General features: G+C 35.0%; 1 protein-coding gene across 1 annotated transcript in view; it reads left to right on the forward strand.

Annotated features, from left to right (window-relative positions):
• Positions 1-23690, forward strand: part of LOC149796698 (uncharacterized) — a 90682-nt gene that overhangs the window by 46604 nt on the left and 20388 nt on the right. Inside the window, exons 2-8 of the mRNA XM_089961327.1 lie at positions 3513-3743; positions 4229-4423; positions 8369-8509; positions 12085-12225; positions 12897-13037; positions 13708-13848; positions 14133-14273. Coding sequence (XP_089817453.1) covers positions 3513-3743; positions 4229-4423; positions 8369-8509; positions 12085-12225; positions 12897-13037; positions 13708-13848; positions 14133-14273 — 1131 coding nt within the window. The remainder of the gene's footprint in view (positions 1-3512; positions 3744-4228; positions 4424-8368; positions 8510-12084; positions 12226-12896; positions 13038-13707; positions 13849-14132; positions 14274-23690) is intronic.

Consider the following 23690-nt stretch of genomic DNA (forward strand, 5'->3'; position numbering starts at 1 on the left):
GCACACATTCCTAACAATTCACAACATTATTACGCAAATGAATTAAGGGACCTCACTCCTTGTCTCTAATACTTTGTCTTTTTAATTAGCAATTCACTGACATACATTTCCAGAGATAGAAAAATCGGTTCTCATCATACATGATACAAATACATTAAGACAGATAATTTATTTCTCCCAGTTCGTTGCCGATTAAATGCATGAAATCCTTATAAAACACGATTTCTATTACATCTGAATGAGGCAATTTTAAAACTTTCATGTAATCAATGATTATACAATATTCATGAGAAAATGCATGTCAACAATTAACTTCTGAATTCAAGGATAATTCAAATGTTAATTTAAATGAATAAATTCAACAAAGAATTACAAATATACATCAATGACCATACCGCATGCTCTTCAGAATAACCTTGTGTTTTAGTGAGACTGTCTCTTGCTATGTAGCTGAATTTCTTTATTTTGGTGTCCTCCTTCCGGACACAGGACCCTTGGTCTAAATAACGAGAAATATGTATTACCGGTAGATAAATTAAGCTTGCATCAGATTATCTACTATCACGAGGGAGACTACTTTAAAGCCACCCTGCATTTTGTCTGGGAAACATCCCTTCGCTTAGTTTAGCCGGTCAGAATTACCTTGTCTAACCACCAAAAACTGTAACACTCCCATCGAAGTCAGAATGTTCCTCTCTAGTCCGCCTTTCTTAATAACTATTCTAGAAAATAGTATTTAATGTTAGTGTTATGTGGTTTAACGTCATTTGTCAGCACACGATAGGCTATACATGGTGGCCAGTATTAATGGTGGAGGAAGAACCCGGGAAAACCCCGGAAAGAACCACCGACCCACGAGAAGCTACTGGCAAGCTTTTTCACACATACCCACATTGTCCGAATCCGAGACTCGAACCCACGCAGACAGAGGTGAGATGGCAATGATCCGTAACGGAAGGCGCTTTAGACCACTCCACCACTCGGGGGCCCAGAAAATATTATTCAATGAAACCCATTTCAAATGGCCCAAGATGTTCTCCGGCTCGCCTCAATCCTCTCATTCCCTACACTTAAAGCTTCAATGACATCTATGTAGGATGGTTATCGAACGGACTGTAATTAAAATTTCAATTCATGCCCCAACAGAGCAGATCCCATCCCTTGCAGACGGAAAGTTAATGTAATCCTATCCCATATGTTAATCATACCTGTCACGCTGACCAAGACAGAATGAACTGCATTATTATCTCTACAAAAGTATGCACAATTATGATAATCTACAAATTTCGGTAATAATTCATGATTGTTAGTTTGCAGAAGTATTGCTTGCTTGATGGAACTGAAGCATAATCAATTAAATTAATGTAAGGCATATTTTATCCTTCTTGACTCATACCAGTTAATGGCTTCCCCGTCTATTCATCCATGTAAATATTCCGTTCTTTTGTATGATTTTATATGAATATGCAGCTTGCAAGAACTCACGTGTAACCGTCGTTACATGAACGCACGAACGGACAAATAAACCTTGGTTAAATTTATTGTTTTAAAGCAATTGGTAAAATATTAAGTTTGGGATTGATTAAATTTGGTTCATTAGAAACCGTGTTATGTTCATCAATGTTGTGTATAATTTTCATTTTGGTCCACCTATCAGAAATTAGTAACACGTCATAGATATGCATCTGTTCAAAAGTCTTCATCGCCTAAGTATTAATTAGTATTTTGTAAATATTGATGAAAAAATAAGACACCTATTATGTGTTAGATTCTGTGTCCATGACATCTGAATCATTTTGGACTCTTTTAAGTCTACGTTCTTTGTTGATGTGTTGTCCCACGTGCGCACATACATTATGACAAAAATTGAGGATATGTATATTACACCCCTGCCGCTTAATTTTATAGTTGCTGTTAACTAGTCTTAATTTGTCATTAGTTTCGACTGTTTGTATAACGGCATTTGGCTGTAGAGCAGTATGTTTATTATATGAAGATAACTTCAAATGTCGATACTTGTTACTTGCGCTACACTTCCAAAATGTACTTGGCAACGTCATGACACTCATATAATGATGAATCTATTAGCACATGTTCATCAGCATGCATATATTTGTACCACGGTTTCAGGCGAATTGAAATGAAAATGTAGTTGTCAATAAACAGAAGCGACAGCCATTAATAAATGTTGATTTTATGGTGACCATTTATGTTTGCTGTCCACATATCAGATGAAGATGTGCATTTCTTGTATAGGGGAATTACCTTCAAAATAGTTTTGTTCCGACTGACGTTTTTCTCTTTGACCGAATGAAAGCTTAGATTTTATATATGAACAACTGGGTAACTGAATATAACCTCAATTAGCTGTCTCTCATGTCTTTTAACTGTCAAGGAAATCTTGATTTTAAGCTTAACTTATATCGTATGTTCAGGAATGACTGTATCCATGCTAAATGGTTCATTGTGCTGTTTCCTTTATATACACAAGTTCAAAATCAATTTTGTCATTTTGAAAACGATACAACAGCAGGTAATATCTACGAGAAAAAGACCCAATAAAATCTAAGAAACATTTATACTGGAGACAGGATACTAACTTATAAAGAAATGGTTAGCGATGGTGTCAACTGGTAGAATAATTTCAAGGAAAACAGAAACCAAAAATAATCTGCAACAAGACAAGGACGCAAATCAGAGCAGCTGACCTCAGAAAAATCATGTCAAGCAATGTGTTTGTAAACATACTATAAATAAAAAAGACCCTTATGTGTAATTATCAAACCTTCTAATTATAACAAGGACTTTATCTTGTAAACATTCGGAACCTTCCAAAATTAAAATTTCATTGGGTAATAGTTATTTGTAGAAAATGCTAATTGTGACATGAGGTCACAAAGAAGACTATATAATCTTGTTACTTGGAAAACATAATTATTCGTGCTTTAAGATCTGAGCAGAATCAGTGGGATTATTGTTGTGCCCAGTTTTTCATTTGGGTCGGAATGTATTTATTCAAATTATTTAATTCAGTTGACTCTTCTCTGGAAATACAAAGTGCTAAAAAAACATTCTTCGAAAACAAGAGACTTGGGTTCATAATGAAATTTAAATAAGAATATATTCGTGGATTGTATTGTTATGATTCAATAAAAGAATGTTGGCACATCACTACGACACTGGCCACCACGTGCACATAAACACTTCCAGTTTTAGATATTTTTTTGTTTGAATATCACTAACGTTTATTCAGAACTTTTAATGTTAGGACTTGTGTTAGAAATGCTATGATTATTTGGGATTTAACTCTTAATAAAGTAGGTTCCTTTTTACTTTTTCACTTTGTATTCAAGGGAAATAAATTGTTTTCGAATTTTACAAAACTTGTATGTTCACATTCTTTTTCAGTAGTTATTTTAAGACCATCAAGTAGAAAAGCATGTATGTATGTATGTATGTATGTATGTATGTATATATGCATGCATTTTGACGAGTTATGTTGTTTCTTTTAGGTTTCAATTTCGCTGTCAATAAATCTACTTATCAGTCGTCAGTATTGACCTGGCACAATTTCAACTGGACGGCTGATAAGGCTGTAGATGGTAATACAGATAGAACAAATCCTGATGTATCCAAGACCTGTAGTGCAACACAACGTCGTTTGGACAACCATACATGGGAGGTGGATATTGGCTTCCTGATTATTGTAAAGACCATCATGGTTTATGAAAGAAGTGATAGTAGTAAGTTTCCTTCGTTATTAGAATGCAGGTGCATCTTCTCTCGTCTCAGTGAATATTTTAACAAAGCTTTATCAAGCACAATATCATGCCCTAAAATTAAGTTGAACGTAAGAAATGGACCGACATACATTTCGTAGTTTTACGTACCCTCATTTGTCCTACTGAGTGGGTAATATCATAATTCCAATACATCTTTGCCAATGTGTATGTATCAATAAATATATTTACAACATAATAAATGACGATAACAAACAGTGAAGCAAGATATATACATTCTTTGTGCAGACGTGGACATGCATGTTCCTTGTATCATAAGGATTCCACCGTCTGAAAGACCTATATAAAATATATGCATAATGAGTGAGAAAATGTCATTATTCAAAACATTTGCATATAACTCAACGTTGCCTATGTTTATACGTAACCATATAAATTGAAAGAAAAAAATATGAATAATTATTATAAAAGGACTATTTCTACTTTAGCGGATCAACTTTCCGGATTTAAGGTATTCATCGGCAATGCTACGAAGTCATGGACTGCGAATCAACCGTTAGTAGAAGTACAGCCAGTCAACAATCCACACACATTTAGAGTTAATGATTCTTTAGCCCGGTTTGTATCCGTGATACGACAAAACAAGGAAATACTTTCTATTTGTGAGATCGTGGTCGATGGTGGTAAGTGTATTGTCATAGATATGTACAAAGTTCTATCTTTATTGATAATGGAATGACAATACACCTAATTCTTTGTATTCCGCTCGTCGTTGTTCAAATAATCCATTTGAATGAAAACGTAATTTATTCAACGTTGATGTGATTTAATTTGCTAATTTGTATTCCTCCACAAAAGAGGCTTGTATTTTTTCCTTGCAACATTTAGGCATTTAATTTGTCCAGATTATAAACAGAACCAAATCAGACTGCCTTGACCCAGTAATGAGACATGATAGATACAAAATAGCATTAAAAACGTAAGACTAGTCACAAGTTAGAAATGAGGTATTTGTTCAGCTAGAAAACAATTGTCACTTTCTGTTTCTTCTGGGTCCAGCATCACATTAGATACATGTGGGTTATATAGAGGCTACATTTTATTGAAACTTTGTTTTTAGTTCAAAGGTAAAACCCCAAAGCTTAGTAATCATACACATTGAAGGTACAGTTCGGTGTATAATGTTTGCCAGTCATTGATGCCCGTAACTTATTGCTACGACTCTTGATCATAAATTAAGTAAAAGAAATAAGCTAAATCAATAAATTCAGTAAAATCAACCAGTTATTTATTTCTTAACAATGCAGAATAATCGTAAGTGTCTTACCACAAGTCAAACATTAAAGAATAGTTCAATGATTTACAATAGTCTCGATTATTCTGATGTACCATACTAATGCAATACATGATGACTCCGAACGAGTTTACAATAATTCAAACAGTAATGCGATAATACACAGGCAGTAATTCCATGAGTAATTTAAATAAAGAACTTCTCTCGAATTATATCTCAATACGGTCATAAACTCTGATAACAAATGGATTCCAGGGAATGAATTACTGAATTATTCGTTTTTCAAGTCCCTATTCATAAATATTTTCACTTGATGTCGATGTGATCCATTCCAGTGGAAAACTTCAATCAATTCGCAAACAAGCCGGGCCAAAATGTTCCGAACACAAAAGTTGTGTCAACATCACTCGTCACTTCATTTTGAATGCTCTTATGTTTTATTTATAATGGAGAAATAGCACTTTTTTATATTTGAGGTGGCTTAAGATGGTGAGCATTAATACATCGAGATATCAAAAGAATCGCAATGTACCATCTGTTTTAAAGAACGTGTTAAAAAGCAATGACGCAAACTGATTATTGTTGACTTGATTTAGAAAGTACGTTGATAATTACCTCATCCTCGAAAGTAAATTAATGGAACGTGTCATAGTATCTCAGCTTGAAATTTTTTAAAAGTTTCAAATTCTTTTTAGAGTTAAAATCCATGTACTACACATTCTTGATAAATATCGCCTATTCTTCCATAGTTAAAAATGTTTGTTCCAAATTTCCTTGTCAGAACTCGGATATTTTATTCACGAGGAGTATTACTAGATCTAATAAACTTTATTGTATGATGATCAGACTTTATAAAGGCATTTTTTGACAATTAAAGTATCATATCGTCTGAACTTGTAAAAGGCAATTTCAAGGTGTCGTGCACTTTCTGAAACATACAAATGGTATTTCTGCACTTGTCTTCTGATATTTCTTCTCGTTATGATGACAAGAAATTGACATACGGGGTCGATGAAGGATTTAAATTTGAAAGGGGCAATACATATCCGTACATTCACACAGTAAGAATTTTAATTTAGCGTTTAATGGAAACAATGCATGCTTGCAATCTCTACAGAAGAGGTTAGAACAAAATTGGGCAATAATATCAATTTATAATCATGCGTTTCAAGTGAAATTGCGTATGTGCTCCTGTTAGTGAGAGGCACACATCACGAGAGAGATCTACCGGGTACACTCGATACAACCTTACAAGAAAAGCAAAAACAACTGCAAAAAAATATACATAGTAATTTTACATTGAATTATGTACACAATTAGGAGTGACAGGAAGGAGATAGTATATACATATATTATAGTCATCTTTTGACAAAGTGAATAATCCAATAACTAATGAAAATATAAATAAACATATGCAGCCAACATTCCATATTGAGACAATAATATAAACGCATTTCTTTTTTTCAAGCTAAAATATTCGGGAATGGGAGAGGATTTTTATTGATTTATCATAGAGTTTGGTTAAAATACAGTTTTCTAAATGCCAGTACATATTTCGTTTAGTCCCCATCGGACATGTTCTTTTATGTCTCAAAATATTGTTTTAATTATACCTTTCATGGTGCTGCAAAAAGTTAGAAAACGTCCAAGTCATCAACATCTTACAAAATCCTAAATACTGCATAGAAATCTGCTAACATGGAAACTGCATTGTCCTCAACGCAAACAGGTTTCGACTCGGATTATAATTTGTGTTTGCTTCTTACATGATGAAGTCTCATAATATTCACACACACACACACACACACACGCGCGCGCACAGACATACACACACACACACACATATATATATATATATATATATATATATATATATATATATATATATATATATATATATATATATATATATATATATATATCGAATCAAATACAGGTCTGCATATACATGTATATGATCGTTTAAACCTAACCCGTTACAGCATCCTTTTCACAAGTATGATGATATAACTGAAATTTAAGAGCCTGTTTCCGGAGAGGTACATTAGTTGAATGTTGCCATTTCATTGGACAGGCAGCTGTTTATTAACATTTCGTCACGTATTGATACACATTAGTCGATATATGTAAACCTTGAAATACCTTTGATAGAAACTCGTTTTCTTAGAGTGTCAGAAAAGAATATTTGGCTATGGATGCAATGAAACTTGTGAGAACTGTCTTAACGGCAACGTTAGTTGTAATAGTACAACCGGACATTGTATAGAGGGATGTGAGAGAGGAATGAGTGTATAACGTGTAAAGAAGGTATGTCTTATTTAATGAAAGCTTTCCTAAATTATTTCTAATTACCGGTGATTCCAGCATACTATTAAATTAAAAAAGCACTGGGAACTTACTTTCAAAATAATGTTGGTGAAAATCAAAGTATATTAGCACTTTTACGTCCTTATTGTAAAATACATTTCACCAGAAATTGATTAGTGCATAGTGCTTTTATGTTTTAGCTACAAGCTAAAAGATGCTTAAAGGAGTTCCACTTTGATGGTTCTTAGATGAAAATGTTTAAAGGAATTCAGCCTTGATGGTTCTTAAAAGATAATGTACCTGAAGCACTATTTAAAAGTAGCTCAGTTGAAAGTAAATGTTTGTAACATAATAGTGGCGTAAAGAAGCGAATAAATGGAATTTTTTTAAGCAATGCACACCATCTTTGACAAAACACATGGAATGATACGACATTTTAGGAATTATATACTATGGTATGGAAACAACAACGATTTCATTGATCCATAAAGCTCTATGCAAATGAAACATTGAAAAGACCATTTGATGTCTTAATGAATCAATTAATTTCATCTATAAATCTGCGAACATGGAAACTACATAGTCTTCAACGCAAACAGTGTCGACTCGGATTATATTGTGTGTTTACTTCTTACAAGATGAAATTTCATAATATTCACACACACACACACACACACACACACACATTTATATATATATATATATATATATATATATATATATATATATATATATATATATATATATATATATATATATATATATATATATCGAATATATATCGAATCAAATACAGGTTTGCCTATACATGTATATGATCGTTTAAACCTAACTCGTTGCGGCATCCTTTTCTAGATTATGATGATATAACTGAAATTTAAGAGTCTGTTTCCGAAGAGGTACATCAGTTGAATGTTGCCATTTCATTGACCGGCAGTTTGTTTATTGAAATTTCGTCACGTATTGATACACATTAGTCGATATACGTAAACCTTGAAATACTTTTGATAGAAACTCTTTTTCTTAGAGTGTCAGAAAGGAACATTTGGCTATGGATGCAATGAAACTTGTGGGAACTGTCTCAACAGAAACGTTATTTGTAATAGTACAACCGGACATTGTATAGAGGGATGTGAGAGAGGATGGAGTGGTATAACGTGTAAAGACGGTATGTCTTATTTAAGTAAAGCTTTCCTAAGTTATTTCTAATTACCTGTCATTTCATCATACTAGTAAATTAAAACAAAATAACACGGGGAACCTGCTCTCAAGATAATTTTGGTGAAAAGCAAATGTATCAAGCATTTTTGCGTCTTTATTGTAAAATAGATTTCTCCAGAAATTAAATAGTGCACAGTTTTTTTGTAAGTTTTAGTTACATGCTAAACGGTGCTTAAAGGATTTCCACCTTGATGGTTCGTAAATGAAAATATTTACAGGAATTCAGCTTTGGTGGTTCGTAGAAGAAAATGTATCCGAATAACTATTTACAAGTAGCTTAGTTTAAAGTGACTGTTCTTAATAGAATAGTGAGAAGATGACGCGAATAAATGGAATTATTTTAAGCAATGTACGTCATCTTTGACAAAATATTGAATGATACATTTTAGGAATTATATACTGTTGCATAGTAACAACAATGATTTCATTGATCCATAAAGCTCTACGCGAATGAAGAAATGAATAGACCATTTCATGCCTTAATAAATCAACTAATTTCATCTATAGAGTGTCATTGTTAAACTTGATTATATTTAAAATGAACTACTGGAAATATATCGTTTATTTGATGAGGCAAACTAAAATAATCTAATGCATGCAAGCAGATGAAAATTGATCATGGTTGCCAGAAGTTACGAAATAAATAAAACCCCTACCTGTATTATTGACAATTATTACACATGAAATTAATGTTAAAGGCTCTAATTATCTGCGCTATTAAAACAGTGCAGTTCGATGGTAATCGTAAAGAATGATAAGGAGAGGTACATAACTTACACTCTGCTCCAAACCATTTATGACAGATGCATTCTTTTCCAAAAGAACTGATTATATTTTCTCATCTATTCGAATTGTTATTATAAGCTTTATTAGATCATTGTTCAAAATGTATAAAGATTAACGGAACTTGTGACAACTACCTGATGTGAATAATCATTCCGTTAGAATATGATAAAGGAACATACGGCTATTGATGCAACAAAATAAGTGGCATGGGTTTGACCATCAATAACTGTTGTTCAACATCAGCAGAACTATACCAATATGACTGTGAAGCTGTGTGCGGGGAGGAACCAGCTAACTAGTAATGTCGCATTCTTATCTGCAGATGCAGCTATACTCTGCAACAAGTTTTAGGGTTTGCTAGTTTGATCTTGTTTCCCAGAATTATTATTCCTGGAACATAGGCGTCGTTTTTAATTGGTGTCACGTTTTTGTGAAAATCGTTCGTTAAATATCGGAAAACGTCACGCTATATATGTATAGGAGTTCTTACATAAGTAAGCATAATTGTAATCTCTCATCGGTATATTTCACAAAATATTAGCTAATATCTTAGTTGTGTGAAACGGTAGCTGGTTCCCGTGTTAATTTACAGAACTTTTATTAAATACTGAAAGCATTTATAATGATTGAAATATGTTTAATGACCATTCATTTCCTAAATTATGCTTATCTGCTTGAAATTGTTTCTAATTTTATCAGTTTTGTCTTATAAAACATTCAATTAAATGAAAATTATAAGGCATGTTTTATAGTGATAAAAATATATACCGATAGATCAAAAACAAACAACCCACCAAGAATGGCAGCAGCAATAGTCATCCCTGAATTCAATATACAAACGGGATCCAGATTACCTGACTATTGTTCCATTTACACCACTGAATTCTGGGCTACGCTTCAGTCACTACAATGGATCAAAGACAACCAAATACCTAAAGCAGTCATTATAGGCGATTCCCTAAGCATTATCAAATCGATCCAAAATCGCAATACATACTCTATGGAACAATTCCTCGACAGAACATGCCAATTAATCGACGATATCACCACAGCACATCAATTAGTCGAGCTCATGTGAATACCGTTGCACATTGGAATCTCTGGCAACGAAACAGCAGACAAAAGTTGCACAAACCAGGCTAGGAGATCAAAACTATCAAGCTTGCAAACATATATAGACCAAAAATGGCAAGATTTTTGGAACTCCTCCACAAAAGGTAAAAAGTACCATGAAACGCCAAAAACCATAGATAGGAACATATAGCTACCTAAGGGTACCTATTTAGAACAGAAAACCATAAACAGGATAATAGCTAGAAAAACTAAACTAGCAAGCAGTTTTGGAAGGATAATAGGACCCAAACCAGCAACCATTAAATGCTTTAACTGCCACACCACCGAAGATCTACACCACGTATTCAATATATGCCCAAAATATCAACCCTCTAGGAAAATATTTATCAAAAACCAAAAAGAGATTGGATCACCACATACATACCCAGAGTTACTTATGGAGTCTAATAAAAATAAACAATCAGCATATAAAATTATAAATAAATTCATAGACTCAGCAGGACTTAGGAACAAAATATAATTACTATCCCCAGAAAACCAAAAGACCCAGGAACTAGCTAAATAAATTTAGAAGCCCCCACATAAAAACCCATAACATATTCAATTTTATAAAAATATTAATAAATAATTCACTTACGAAGCACCCATCAAAAACTAAGGAAACCGCAAAATCGGATGTCCTAGATGTCCTTAACGAACCGTGTAATCGGCTAGTACTGTGGTATCTTGCTAAATAAAGTATAAATAACATTCAGTCTCTAAAAACATTAATAAATAAATAACTTAAAGAGGCAATATCTAAAAACTTAAAAATAATATAATGTAGGAAGCACACCCTAAACACCTGGACTAGTAATTCCATAATAACCTTGAAAATCTCTCTTCAAACATGATTTCTACTAACAACCTCTATAAACAGCATAGAATAGAACACCCCCCTTTTTAGAACATTTTGAAGAAAAAAAGAAAGACCCCCCCAAAAAAAAAACAACCAAGAAAAACCAGGTAAATGCAACAAGAAACCAGCGATGTGAAGCAACCAAGACCGTTCCCGAGCTGTCCTTCCCACTAATGACAGCCAACCATTCAACTGTAAGGGACCTTTATGGACCCACAGATTGAGGCCAAACTATCAGGGTTCCTTGAACCCATAAAAGCCTGGGGGAGGGGGCACCATTCCCTTCCCCAGGAACAACTAGCAGGCTGCGGTGCAGTCAGAAAAAAGTGGCACATGCACACATTTTCGCACGCCACTATAATTAAACTCAACAACAACAAATGTGGCATGTCTTTTAGAGGCAGCAACAGCTGTACTACGATTGATGAAGAATGCGAGGTCAGATGTGAAGGGGGATGACTGCGCAGAACTTGTAACCCGGGTATGTCACATTCCATCGGAAAATACGGCTGTAATCTCAAACAATCTGTACGTTGTCATATTCAAAGTAGATCTGTACATCATACAAGTATATTTCCCGGTATGCATTATCTTTTGTAGGTATTGGTAACAAAGTCAACGAGTTGCAGGATGTAAACATTTTTCCACAAGAACATAATCTACAGGGGTGAGAATGAAAAACACTTATAATAGCCTTCCTTTAAACAAAAAAAAAAAGAATAGTGTTTATCCTAAAATAATGTGAAATAGTTTGTTCCCTTTAGAATGTAATAAAGGAGCATACGGCCAAGGATGTAATGAAACGTGTGGCATGTGTTTTAGCGGCAACAATAGCTGTTCAACGAATAATGGATTGTGCCAGCTCGGTTGTGATGCTGGATGGTGGGGAGCAACGTGCAAACAAGGTATGTCACATTCAGAAAATGCGGCTATAGTCTCGAATCGACTGTAGTTTGTCATTGTCAAAATAAATTTGCATTTAATACAGTAAAATCTACCAACAAATACATTGATTTTTCAATAATAAGAATCTGTAGTTTCGTAATTTGATTTGTTTAGTGCAATGCAAAGCCCTACAAGGAGTAGGAGTGAAATGTTGATACGTTCTTTATTTCACAGAAAATAAAAGTTACGTTTATTCGCAGATGCAGTTTCGTGCTTCGTTTCTTTTTTATCATGTGTAAAACGAACATGTACCTACAAATCTAATTAATCTTGTGACATGTATATTAACGGCAACAACAAATGTTCAGTGACAGGTGGATGGTGACAGATCGTAAGGAAAGCTGAATAGCGGGTGAGTACTTGTAAATCGTGCATGGTATATTCAATTAAAATAACAAATTGTAAGTTGTGATTATCAAAATAAATCTGCACAAAACTCCAGTATAATACCCAAAATGTATTATATTTGAACGACTGCTTTCAATAAAGAATCTGGATTTTCAGAAATTAAATATTGTTTGCACAAGAACATAATCTGATGAAAAGTTACAGAACACATACATGCTCTTTTAAAGGAATTCGCAATTTGTGTTAATGAAGAAAGGAAACTTTGTATTTTATTTTCGTATAGAGTGCGATAAAGGAGCATATGGCTACGGGTGTAATGAAACATGTGGAATGTGTTTTAGCGGCAACAATAGCTGTTCAACGAATAATGGACTGTGCCAGCTCGGTTGTGATGCTGGATGGTGGGGAGCAACGTGCAAACAAGGTATGTCACATTCAGAAAATGCATATATAGTCTCGAATAGACTGTACTTTGTCATTGTCAAAATAAATTTGCATTTAATACAGTAAAATCTACCAACAAATACATTGATTTTTCAATAATAAGAATCTGTAGTTTCGTAATTTGATTTGTTTAGTGCAATACAAAGCCCTACAAGGAGTAGGAGTGAAATGTTGATACGCTCTTTATTTCACAGAAAATAAAAGTTACGTTTATTCGCAGATTAAGTTTCGTGCTTCGTTTCCTTTTTATCATGTGTAAAACGAACATGTACCTACAAATCTAATTAATCTTGTGACATGTATATTAACGGCAACAACAAATGTTCAGTGACAGGTGGATGGTGACAGGTCGTAAGGAAAGCTGGATAGCGGGTGAATACTTGTAAACCGTGCGTGGTATATTCCATTAAAATAACAAATTGTAAGTTGTGATTATCAAAATAAATCTGCACAAAACTCCAGTATAATACCCAAAATGTATTATATTTGAACGACTGCTTTAACAAAGAATCTGGATTTTCAGAAATTAAATATTGTTTGCACAAGAACATAATCTGATGAGAAGTTATAGAACACATACATGCTCTTTTAAAGGAATTCGCAATTTGTGTTAATGAACAAATGAAACTTTGTATTTTGTTTTCGTATAGAGTGCGATAAAGGAACATATGGCTACGGATGTAATGAAACATGTGGAATGTGTTTTAGTGGCAACAACAGCTGTTCGGGTATTGACGGACATTGCAAAGTCGGTTGTCAAGCTGGATGGCATGGACGAACTTGTAAACAGGGTATGTCACATTCCATTACAAAATGCAGATATCATCGCATCCAAATTGTAAGTTGTCAAAATCATAACAGATATGCACATAAGACTAGTACATCGCCTAGAATGCATCACATTGGGACAACTACTTTTAGCAAAACTTCGGAATGTTCAGAATGCAAGTAGTTTTTTGTGCACAGAAGATGCTCTGCTTGGATGAGAACGTTGAATACGAATACAATATTATTTTAAAGATAGTTAAAAGATTTAGTGAATCCTAAAATGATGTTTTGCATTTTGTCTTTTTAGCATGCCAGAAAGGAACATATGGGTACGGATGCAATAATACATGTGGCATGTGTTTAAATGGCAATAACAGCTGTTCAACGATTGACGGAGAGTGCAAATTTGGTTGCAAAGCTGGATGGCAGGGAGAAACATGCATACAGGGTATGTCATATTCCATTTAGAATATTATCTCGAACAAAATGTACGTTGTCATTATTTTAGCTCTCTTGTTCCTGAGCTTTTATCTAAAAAATGTAATGCCGAAGTGATGATGATATATTTTGCTTGCATTTATTCGTGAAAGGTGTAAGAAAATTGATGCGGAAGACATCAAAATGCGAAAGTAGAACTTCAAGCTACGAAAGCACAATCTAACATGAAAGATTCTTATAACGTTTCTCGTATAAATTCGGTAATACTCTCTGCGAATATTTACCACCTGTTTATAAGAGCACTGAGTTCGATGTTTAAAACTCGCTTTGATGCAGAATGGCTCTGAATATACTGCATGCTCATTATGATTTCCTTTTAGTACATATTTTCCTAATAATACTAGATCTAAATTTCAGGAGTTGCTGGATTTAAATATATATTTATGCTGGAAGAACAGTTTCGTTTGTAATCTCCACGTGACCAAAAAGCACGTAGTCACAAGGAAAGAAGAAGTGCACACCTGTTCTGAAAGCTTTTTTGTTGTCCTGTTCTCTAAGAACAAGAAAAGGGAATATGTGTTTTACGTGAACAAAAATTTTGGTATCTGTTTAGAAGGTGTCATTATTCGTTTGTTGAGCGACAGTGCATGAAAGTTTGTGAAGTTGGATGGTGGGGAGGAACGTGTAAATTTATGTAGTCAGAATTCTAAGGCAAAATAATATAATGCACAACAAGCTGGACTTTATCATTCGTTTGATAGTTTATTCTGAGACATGTATTTGTCTTCGTACATTTAAGCTAGAATTAATCGTAATATGAAATAACGGTAGGTCTACTCCATGCAGTAGTATAGTCTAGGTGTCTAAGTAATTTAAGTCAGTTATTTTATGATGTTGATTTCAGTAAAACTGAACCTATCTACTAAAGATGTAGATAATTCTGACTAATTTAAGATGTGGTACGTTGAGGGTTGCAAATAAGTGAAAGCTAAAGGTTTACTTATCAATTAATTGCTGCAAAATCATCAATGAAATGAATATATGTGATTAAAGACGATTGCAACATTGTGAGCTTTCTTTTCTGTAAGTGTTCTAAATATTTATATAAAGTATTTTGCATGCGTCGTACTTGTCCCGCTTTCCCGTGATAAAGTTAAGGGATCGAAGAACCCTTACAATTATATACAACAATACAACAGCGTGTATCAATCGTTGCAAGGGACTATGCTCTATCAGTTATACCCTCAGATCTTATGAACAAAATGACAACTTGAAGGATTCTCTAAAGGTAATGCAGTTCAATTTTTTGAATATTCATGAAGTAAACAACGTCAGATATATTATTGAAATCAAACATATAAGAGTGTGGTTCATGGCAATAACATTTTGAAAAGAACCAGAGGAAATATCATTGTGACTATAGGATCATCATATTATTTACGAGCCATATTTATTTCTTGTGAAACAAAATTGGATATATTTATTCTCTGATGTAAACACATTCAGGTATTACGCATTGAATATAGGATTTGATGCCAGAATAAAATTCCAAGAAAGGTATATTATCGGGTAATATATTAAAAAGAAAACATAAGACGAGTTTCGCTTCCTAATGCTTCCTTGTCGTTCATTTTCGGAGTGTTATGTATATTTAATTTACATTTTTTGTTAGTATTTGTATTTTGTTTTCATTATGTGCTATGGATAATTGTATTTTGGACTTGACCTTGTCAAAAGCCAAGTTCTTTTTCTACCTGACCTGACTCATTGATTTTGGTTTTGTAGTTGTTTCGAACCTACTGTCACAAATTAAGTAACAGAGAAAAAAACACCCAATAAGGTTTATAAAAGTTAAAAAATATTTTATTTATCAAAGTTATAAATAAAAATGCGCGTGGAACTTACAATATTATGAAGTGCCTCGAAACTAATCCTGATAAAGGTCTATAAAAATCGTAAATGAATAAAAAGAAAACATAAGACGAGATTCGCTTCATAATGCTTGCTTGTCGTTCATTTTCGGACTGTTATGTATATTTAATTTACGTTGTTTGGTAGAATGTTTTGTTTCACTATGTGCTATTGATAATGGTATTTAGGACTTAACCTTGTCAAAAATCAGGTTTCTTTTCTACCTGACCTGAGTCATTGATCTTGCTTTTGTAGTTGTTTCGAACCTATAGTCACAAATTAAGTAACAGAGAAAAAAAACCAACAAGGTTTGTAAAAGTTGAAAATTAATTTATTTGTCAAAGATATAAATGAAAATACGCGAGGAACTTACAGTATTATGAGGTGAATAGAAGCAAATCCTATAAAAGTCTTTAAAAGTTATAGATGAATGAAAAGTTTCTTATAAATATCAAAATTGGAAATGTTATGGTCAGCCAACATCCCTTACGCTGTAAAGATGGCGTTGTACAGATTTTCATCGAATAATATATAACAGTTCTAGAATAATATTATAGTGCAAACAAAGAGCACTTTCTATTTCTCATGAACTGTGCAAACAAACTTTTTACCACTTATCTAAGAACAGCATAAAACACGTCTGCAGACATTACAAGAAAAACACAAGAGATACGAATGACTTCGAAATCTGACTTAATCTGATTACGCAGCTCTCTCTTTATGTACACAATCTACTGTAGTAACTGTATTTCGCAATAGACAGCACGTGAGAGACAACACCACTCCTTTTGCGTCGATTTGGCCTATACATATGACCTAGCCCAACCAATAGGAAATTACAGAGTTATTCTAGAAACGCCGAAACTCCATCCGCCACTGAGAAATTAAGCCATATGCGCCATCAATTGTTGTTATTAAGATTATTATTAATAATTGGCAACACAAAAGTAAGCATCTTTTTATACATCCTGTGTAACTACTACACCCTTAAGATCATATCACGTATGCAGAATTGCAGTTTACGATGGATGTCAATATCGACAATTTAGATCTTATTACTTCTCAACACTTTGTTCATTTAGGTATGGGGATTTTAACTCGTCGACCTAGTTCGTCTTTCACCCAAACACATCGACAGTATCGATTACTTTTAAATGAAGACGTCTTCCAGGACGTTAATTACGGCGAGGAAGTGTTTTCAACTCCTCGTCCTGCTCAATGCGAAGTATACCTATTATACCTCACTCGGCCTGCTTTATTCGTACTCTCTCTAGATGACCCTTCTGCTATAGTGCCACCGGACCTCCGGTCGCTACGATCACCAGATTTCCATTTCGATTGAAGTCAGAAATACACACAAGTATTAATGTATTACGTACCTCAGACAAGGCATGGAGTGGCTAGCGTAAGGAATACCCTTTGAAGCCCCACTAACGGAAATCTTAATATGTTCACACGTCGGTTTGTCATCCTGGAGCCTATACACGCGACCGAAGTTTGCGACAGTCAGCCACAAGTAGGTTCTGTAAGAGAATGATATTTACATCAGTCTTGTGGAAATGAAACACTTCCCACGCGTGGGTGGAATTAATCCAAAGGAAAACGAATCTGATAATGTCGTATATTACGGTCGTAGTGCACAAATCTTCTAACAAGGGGACGGACAAAGAGATAACGGAATCTTTGCGTTACGGCATTGAGTTACCTTCACTGGTGTGCCCAGTGGCATATAAACAAGAAATTCCGATATAGCACTTGCAGGCTCAGTGTCATGGCCGACTCGTCATTAAGGAGAGGCAATCTGATTCATGCAAAGTGGTTTCTCCATCTACCCATCATCCATCTTTTCTGCTCGCTATCATGTTGACCGTCCTAAACCTATTCATGACTTGGTGGAGTATCCAATCTGCCCGCCTGTGTCCCTCCATTCCCCTACACAGACGCATGGGCTTTCAACTCCGTTTCAATAAGATCATATTCTTTCCCTCCAGAAGTTCTAATACCGAAATTAATTGCGTACTTCTGACTGAACCTCTCCGATAGAAGAGATCCTTGATTAGCGATCTGTTCAATTGGAGGATGGACGTACCTAGGAAAATCGTAGCGACGCCCACGATGCTCATGCCGCTGAGGTCATCATTATTCTATCCGTGTGAGGATAAACTCCTAACTTACGCCTGGTTCTTGTATGTGCTTCGATTGTTGAAATGATCGCGATACTTAGACAATTCTCCATTTTGAAGGCATAAATAGGGAAGTGTCAAGTTAACGATGTCAGGCCACCCTCAGTCCTCATCTTTAACTTCTCTTTTTTCCTCTCTCAAAACAAAAAGGTAGCCAACATAACAATCAAGGGATACTGATCGATGATTTCAGACACGTCGTGCCGTGAAATAAGAGACGACTGTGACCTTAATAAGAACTTTTACAACTTGTACAGTTTCCTCAAATCAAGGTCAGTCTTGCATACCTTGTTGCCAAAATGGAATCTATCCGGAGTCTATACGTAGTTCAACTCGTCTAAGTTGATGCTCTTTCTTCATCCTCGCTGAGACAGTTATCACGCAAGATATTTGCTTCCTGACATAACTAACATCAGCTTGTAGAATGAGAGAGTTCCATGTGCCGTTCGTACAAGTATTTCCGTTTTAAATTAATTCGTACTAATGACGCAATTTAGTTACGTTTCTATAAACCGATTAATGCCTATGGGCAACCAATAAATAACTATTTCCTCTCCCTCATTGATTGTTCTGGCGTGGTAGGCAAAGATGCAGTACCAGGTATAAACTCTCAGATGCTAACTGAGATCAGGCCCGGCCCTAGGATGTGCGGGGTCCAAGGCAGCATGCTTGGCCCATTGACCCAAGGTAGCAAGCGATGAGCATGGGGCCTCAAGGAAAAAACTGCATTGCGGTTGCCTCATTCGTCTTGCCTTCGGGCCTTTCCTGACTGAGATTATCTGATGCGGTGGTTAAAGACTCTTCCTGTCGGTTAAGTCAGGAAAGCAAGACATAGTCCCAAAAAGTCGTCCGATTGCCTAATTGGATTAATATATAGTCATACTCTAATATTTTGACTGGATCAGGTATGACTCATGAAGATTTCGCCTCATGAAATATGAGTGTTTTCCACAAGCTTGGCCTTCGAACGTGTTGCCTCAATACAAGACATGGTGTAGTTCGTTGCCGGTCACGCTCATTCTGCTTTACTAGTTTGTACGTGGGTTATATGACCTAGCAATGGAGAGATCTGAATGTTTCGAGCGACTTGGTAGTTGTACAGACACGTACCATATCTGTTCACGTCAGCCCTGGCATAACCTTACAACTTTAGCTTGATACGCCCGGGAACCTTTAATATGCATGTTCCGTTTCGCAGATACTCAGATTAGAAGTTCATTCTTTCAGTGAAGCAATCAGGCTGATATAATTAGAGTTTGGAGGCTCAAGCATTTCCTTTTCCTCTTAGCTATTGTCCGGGTAATATACATGTCCTTCCCTTCCTGCATTGTATATATATATATATATATATATATATATATATATATATATATATATATATATATATATATATATATATATATATATATATATATATATATATATATATATATCTGCAAATAATCTTCACTATATTTTGCAACGCAAGGACGTAGCTAGAGAAATCTCTCTGAAAGTATTTTATAATTTCCAGTATCTCATAATTTGAACACTCATCAGCATAGGTAAGACATTTAAGTTGGGGAATACGTTAATAATCTAATAGAGGGTAAAGAAGTATATGTGATATTCTGAATACAAGAAGTAGAAACCTTAAACCATACACATAAAGTCGATGTGTAAGTAAATATATACTTTCCGATATTACATGTTGTCGAAGGTATCGGAAAGTAGAGAAGAGCTCAACATATGTTTGTAGAATAATTCAACTCTCACTATTCTGAGGATATCTGGTAGAACTATAATAACATGTAAATTGAGTTCTAAATGTTACAGAAAGTAATATGCGTGGAGGAAAGTCTCTAGTTGATAATTGTGTTATATTTGTATATGTATATCTGTATGCATTTCAGATCTGTCAAATAGTGTAATAATATCTCTCATCTATAGAGCATATTGGTATATGGCAACTAGACAATAGGGTATGCTGACAAGTATTTCTAGTATAAGTTTAGTATGATAGAAGTTGATAAAAAATAGTACTGGAAGTATTCTTTCCGTAACTTCCAGAGGCGGGAAATATTCAGACAAGTCACTGAAAACATGACTGCAGCAAGACTCTTTAAACAGAACTATGTCTATTGTGTCAGCCTATTTATTAGTTGACATGGTAAACCCTCCTTCCTCAAGACAGCATACTGCTGACTAATCGCCGTGATTTGAAAGATAGTATCAGTAGTTTACCAGTAGCAGCATTTATTCCGTATTATTGGCATTGTTTGATTTGCAGATTTTTGCGATTATTATGAGATATAAACAGACACAGTAGATATAGTTCCTATTGAAGAACTGATTCCAGTTGTATAGGGTCATATACGGACCGTTTCCCAACCTCTCTGTATGTTGTGTGTCTGTCAATTTGTCTGTCTCTTAAGAATCAAAGCAAAGCAAACGATAGCGAAATTATTAACTATGAAGGAAACTCTCAAGTTGTTCGTTGTGTTTCTTGGAGGAAACGAGTTTATCCAGTGTGAACAAGCCGTAAAACAGAATATACTGTTATATTTATCATATGTTGCTTAATGACCTGTTAAATATTATTATGGTTCCACAATTAAGATCTCCACGGTGGCGATATTACCTTTGGAACTACTATCTTTTCCCGTTTATGTAGTATATCTAACTTAACGTAGGCTACTCAAACCTTAATTGCGATATTCAGGCAAATTTCATGGTTTATTCTTCTGACCATTCTCTCTCTCTCTCTCTCTCTCTCTCTCTCTCTCTCTCTCTCTCTCTCCATCATAAAATATGCAAAGACTGAATATACATTTATGTTATCAACTAGACGGTGCTATCCAAAACTGCACAGAATTGAACACAAGCAGCAGTAAGAAGGATTCAAGTATAAACGTTTTGCTCCATAAATATTGCATATTGACAGTGACTGAACTTAACATAACCTGTTTCTACTTGATATTCAGTGACAACCTCACAGTCTGGTATACGTATTACACTCTACGAAAAAACGGTAAAAGCATTTTAGGGCAAAAAGGTGTTGAATTAAATAAAGTAATAAAACTGATTACATGGCAATTTGAATTATCATCACACGTGTAACCGTATGTTGAAACGACAGAGGAATCGAAAAAAATATGAGTATAGATGCGAACCAAACTTAAGTGCTAATCAACATTTTGGTGCAACGCCTATTGCTGAGCTAGACTACAACCTTCCAAAAGAGCATATAATTCATATTTAAATGTAGAAATAAACAAACTAGAAAACCAAAAATTCCACAAGAAAACTCAGGAACATTAAAATCTTTAATTTACATCTGTTACGCTCTGATGTTTGAGGGCTACTACTGCTATATGATGTTGTTACATGTTGATACCCTGCTGCAACTATGTACAATCTCTCAATCCAAGCAAGAAATATATCAACAAAGATAAAAAATCTCTTTCTTTTCTTATAAAAATACATTCATTAATTTGACAAAAACACAGAAGTGAAGCGTTATACTAGGAAGTTAAATTATAAAAGTCCTTTCTTCTGAAATTATCGTAATTTTCGAACTTACATTGTACCTATATATCTCGATAAGGACAGTTGCTTTTAGAGAGAAGACATTTAAGACTGATGTCATCCGCTCCACACATTGTCAGAAATATGGAAAAGTTACTCTTCCAACCAAGGACAAAAGCACAGCCCTCCTGGCACGTAACAAGTCGTCATATTGTTCCTAACAAGATGAGCCGACCAAATCACGGCTACGAGAGCGTTCTTACGGCAATTAATTCCAAAAACTTCTGTGTCTACGACGTATCTCTGGAAAGCAAATGCTACCACGTGTTGAATTATTTCTCAAATAGCGCAACAAGACCAGATCTTTAAGCTACGAACAGGCACTGGTAATTCAGATTTGCTCGACCTTAACTTTTCCAGGATTAATTTGATCGTGTGCCACAATGTATCCTAAAAATCTAACTCAAGCAAGGCAAAACTCACTTTTACCTAATTTGATTTATCTACACTGCATCTCAGCCGTGGTATTGTCAACATTGACGTCGCCAGTCTGTATTTTTAACTACATCAAACTTATTACAGATGATCCCGCATGGTATTGCAAAATCCTCCCCAAACTGTTTGGAGTGGAAGGGATTGCTGTATGTGGTAAAAGAACTTTCTCCTCTGGTAATTAATATGAAACCAATAAAAGCTGTACATCTGCGTTTCACACAATGCTGACGTTTTGATGTTTGGCGCACCAAAATGAAACCTTCAGCATATTTTGCTAAAACTTAATCGAGTTATGTGACCAGTTCCCCACGACCTAATGTGACCTTAAAGGAGGCACATATGCTATTGAATCATTTGGATAATCTGATTTTAAACAAAACAGAGTCGTACATTATACGTCGAGTTCAGCATTGCTTTGGTAACCTTTGCTCTTTAGCTATAAAAGTGGTCAGAAACAGCTCCGGTGCGATATTTGCTTTAATGATAGCGAGAGAGTCATGTTGCATTCCAATCGTCCTACTCTGCTTTACAAACCCCAATATTGCAAATTAATGTTGTATTCACTAAACGTCTAGTAGTCTAGTTTAATCGGTGGCCACATCACATGTGACCGCACCAGTGCAAGTACATTTCAGCTGCTCTTGGTATCAAAAGGTTTATTGTGAGATCATCCCCTTCTAACCGGCCAATAACTATTGACGTTCTCGATGGGTATTAAAGTATGCACATGGTTGAAAAGGTAATACAGGCTGCCCGTCGACGAATGATAAAGCGGTGTCCATGCAGGTCAGCATCACGCTCACTGACCCAAACTGACAGATTTTTCTCTAGGTACCTCGTTGGATTGCAAAGTCTTACTCGAGCTTTACGGAGCTGGCACACTCACGACGCTTAATAATCTAGTGTTTATCAACACCCAACTGCTTTATGTCCACCTTGGACACAAAAACTAAGATGGAATATTTTTGATAGAAAATCAACACACATTACTGTCTCCTTTGGAATGCGTGACGTTAGCATCGAGGTGCTATTGATACGTATCATGCACGAACGACATTAGCCTGTTAATATTCTGGCCTGCATCATCTGACTATAAATAAAAGTGCGCAAACATTACACAGCGGTTTATTGTTGCCCCAGGGGCCGAAACTCTTCTTCAGCGCTAGTAAGGGAAGCGCAAGCGCATGCAGTGGTGCCATCTTAAAGGTCGCGTACCTAGCATCCGACAGTATAACGTCAGTTAGCAGAATTGCAACAGCAAATGTGGGTTATTTTACTATCGCTGATAGTCAATACTAAATATCGAGAACATTAATGGTTCTGTCATTAGC

Source organism: Sinohyriopsis cumingii, chromosome 6 (genome assembly GCF_028554795.1).
Source record: "Sinohyriopsis cumingii isolate HCF-2022 chromosome 6, ASM2855479v2, whole genome shotgun sequence".
Classification (NCBI taxonomy): domain Eukaryota; kingdom Metazoa; phylum Mollusca; class Bivalvia; order Unionida; family Unionidae; genus Sinohyriopsis; species Sinohyriopsis cumingii.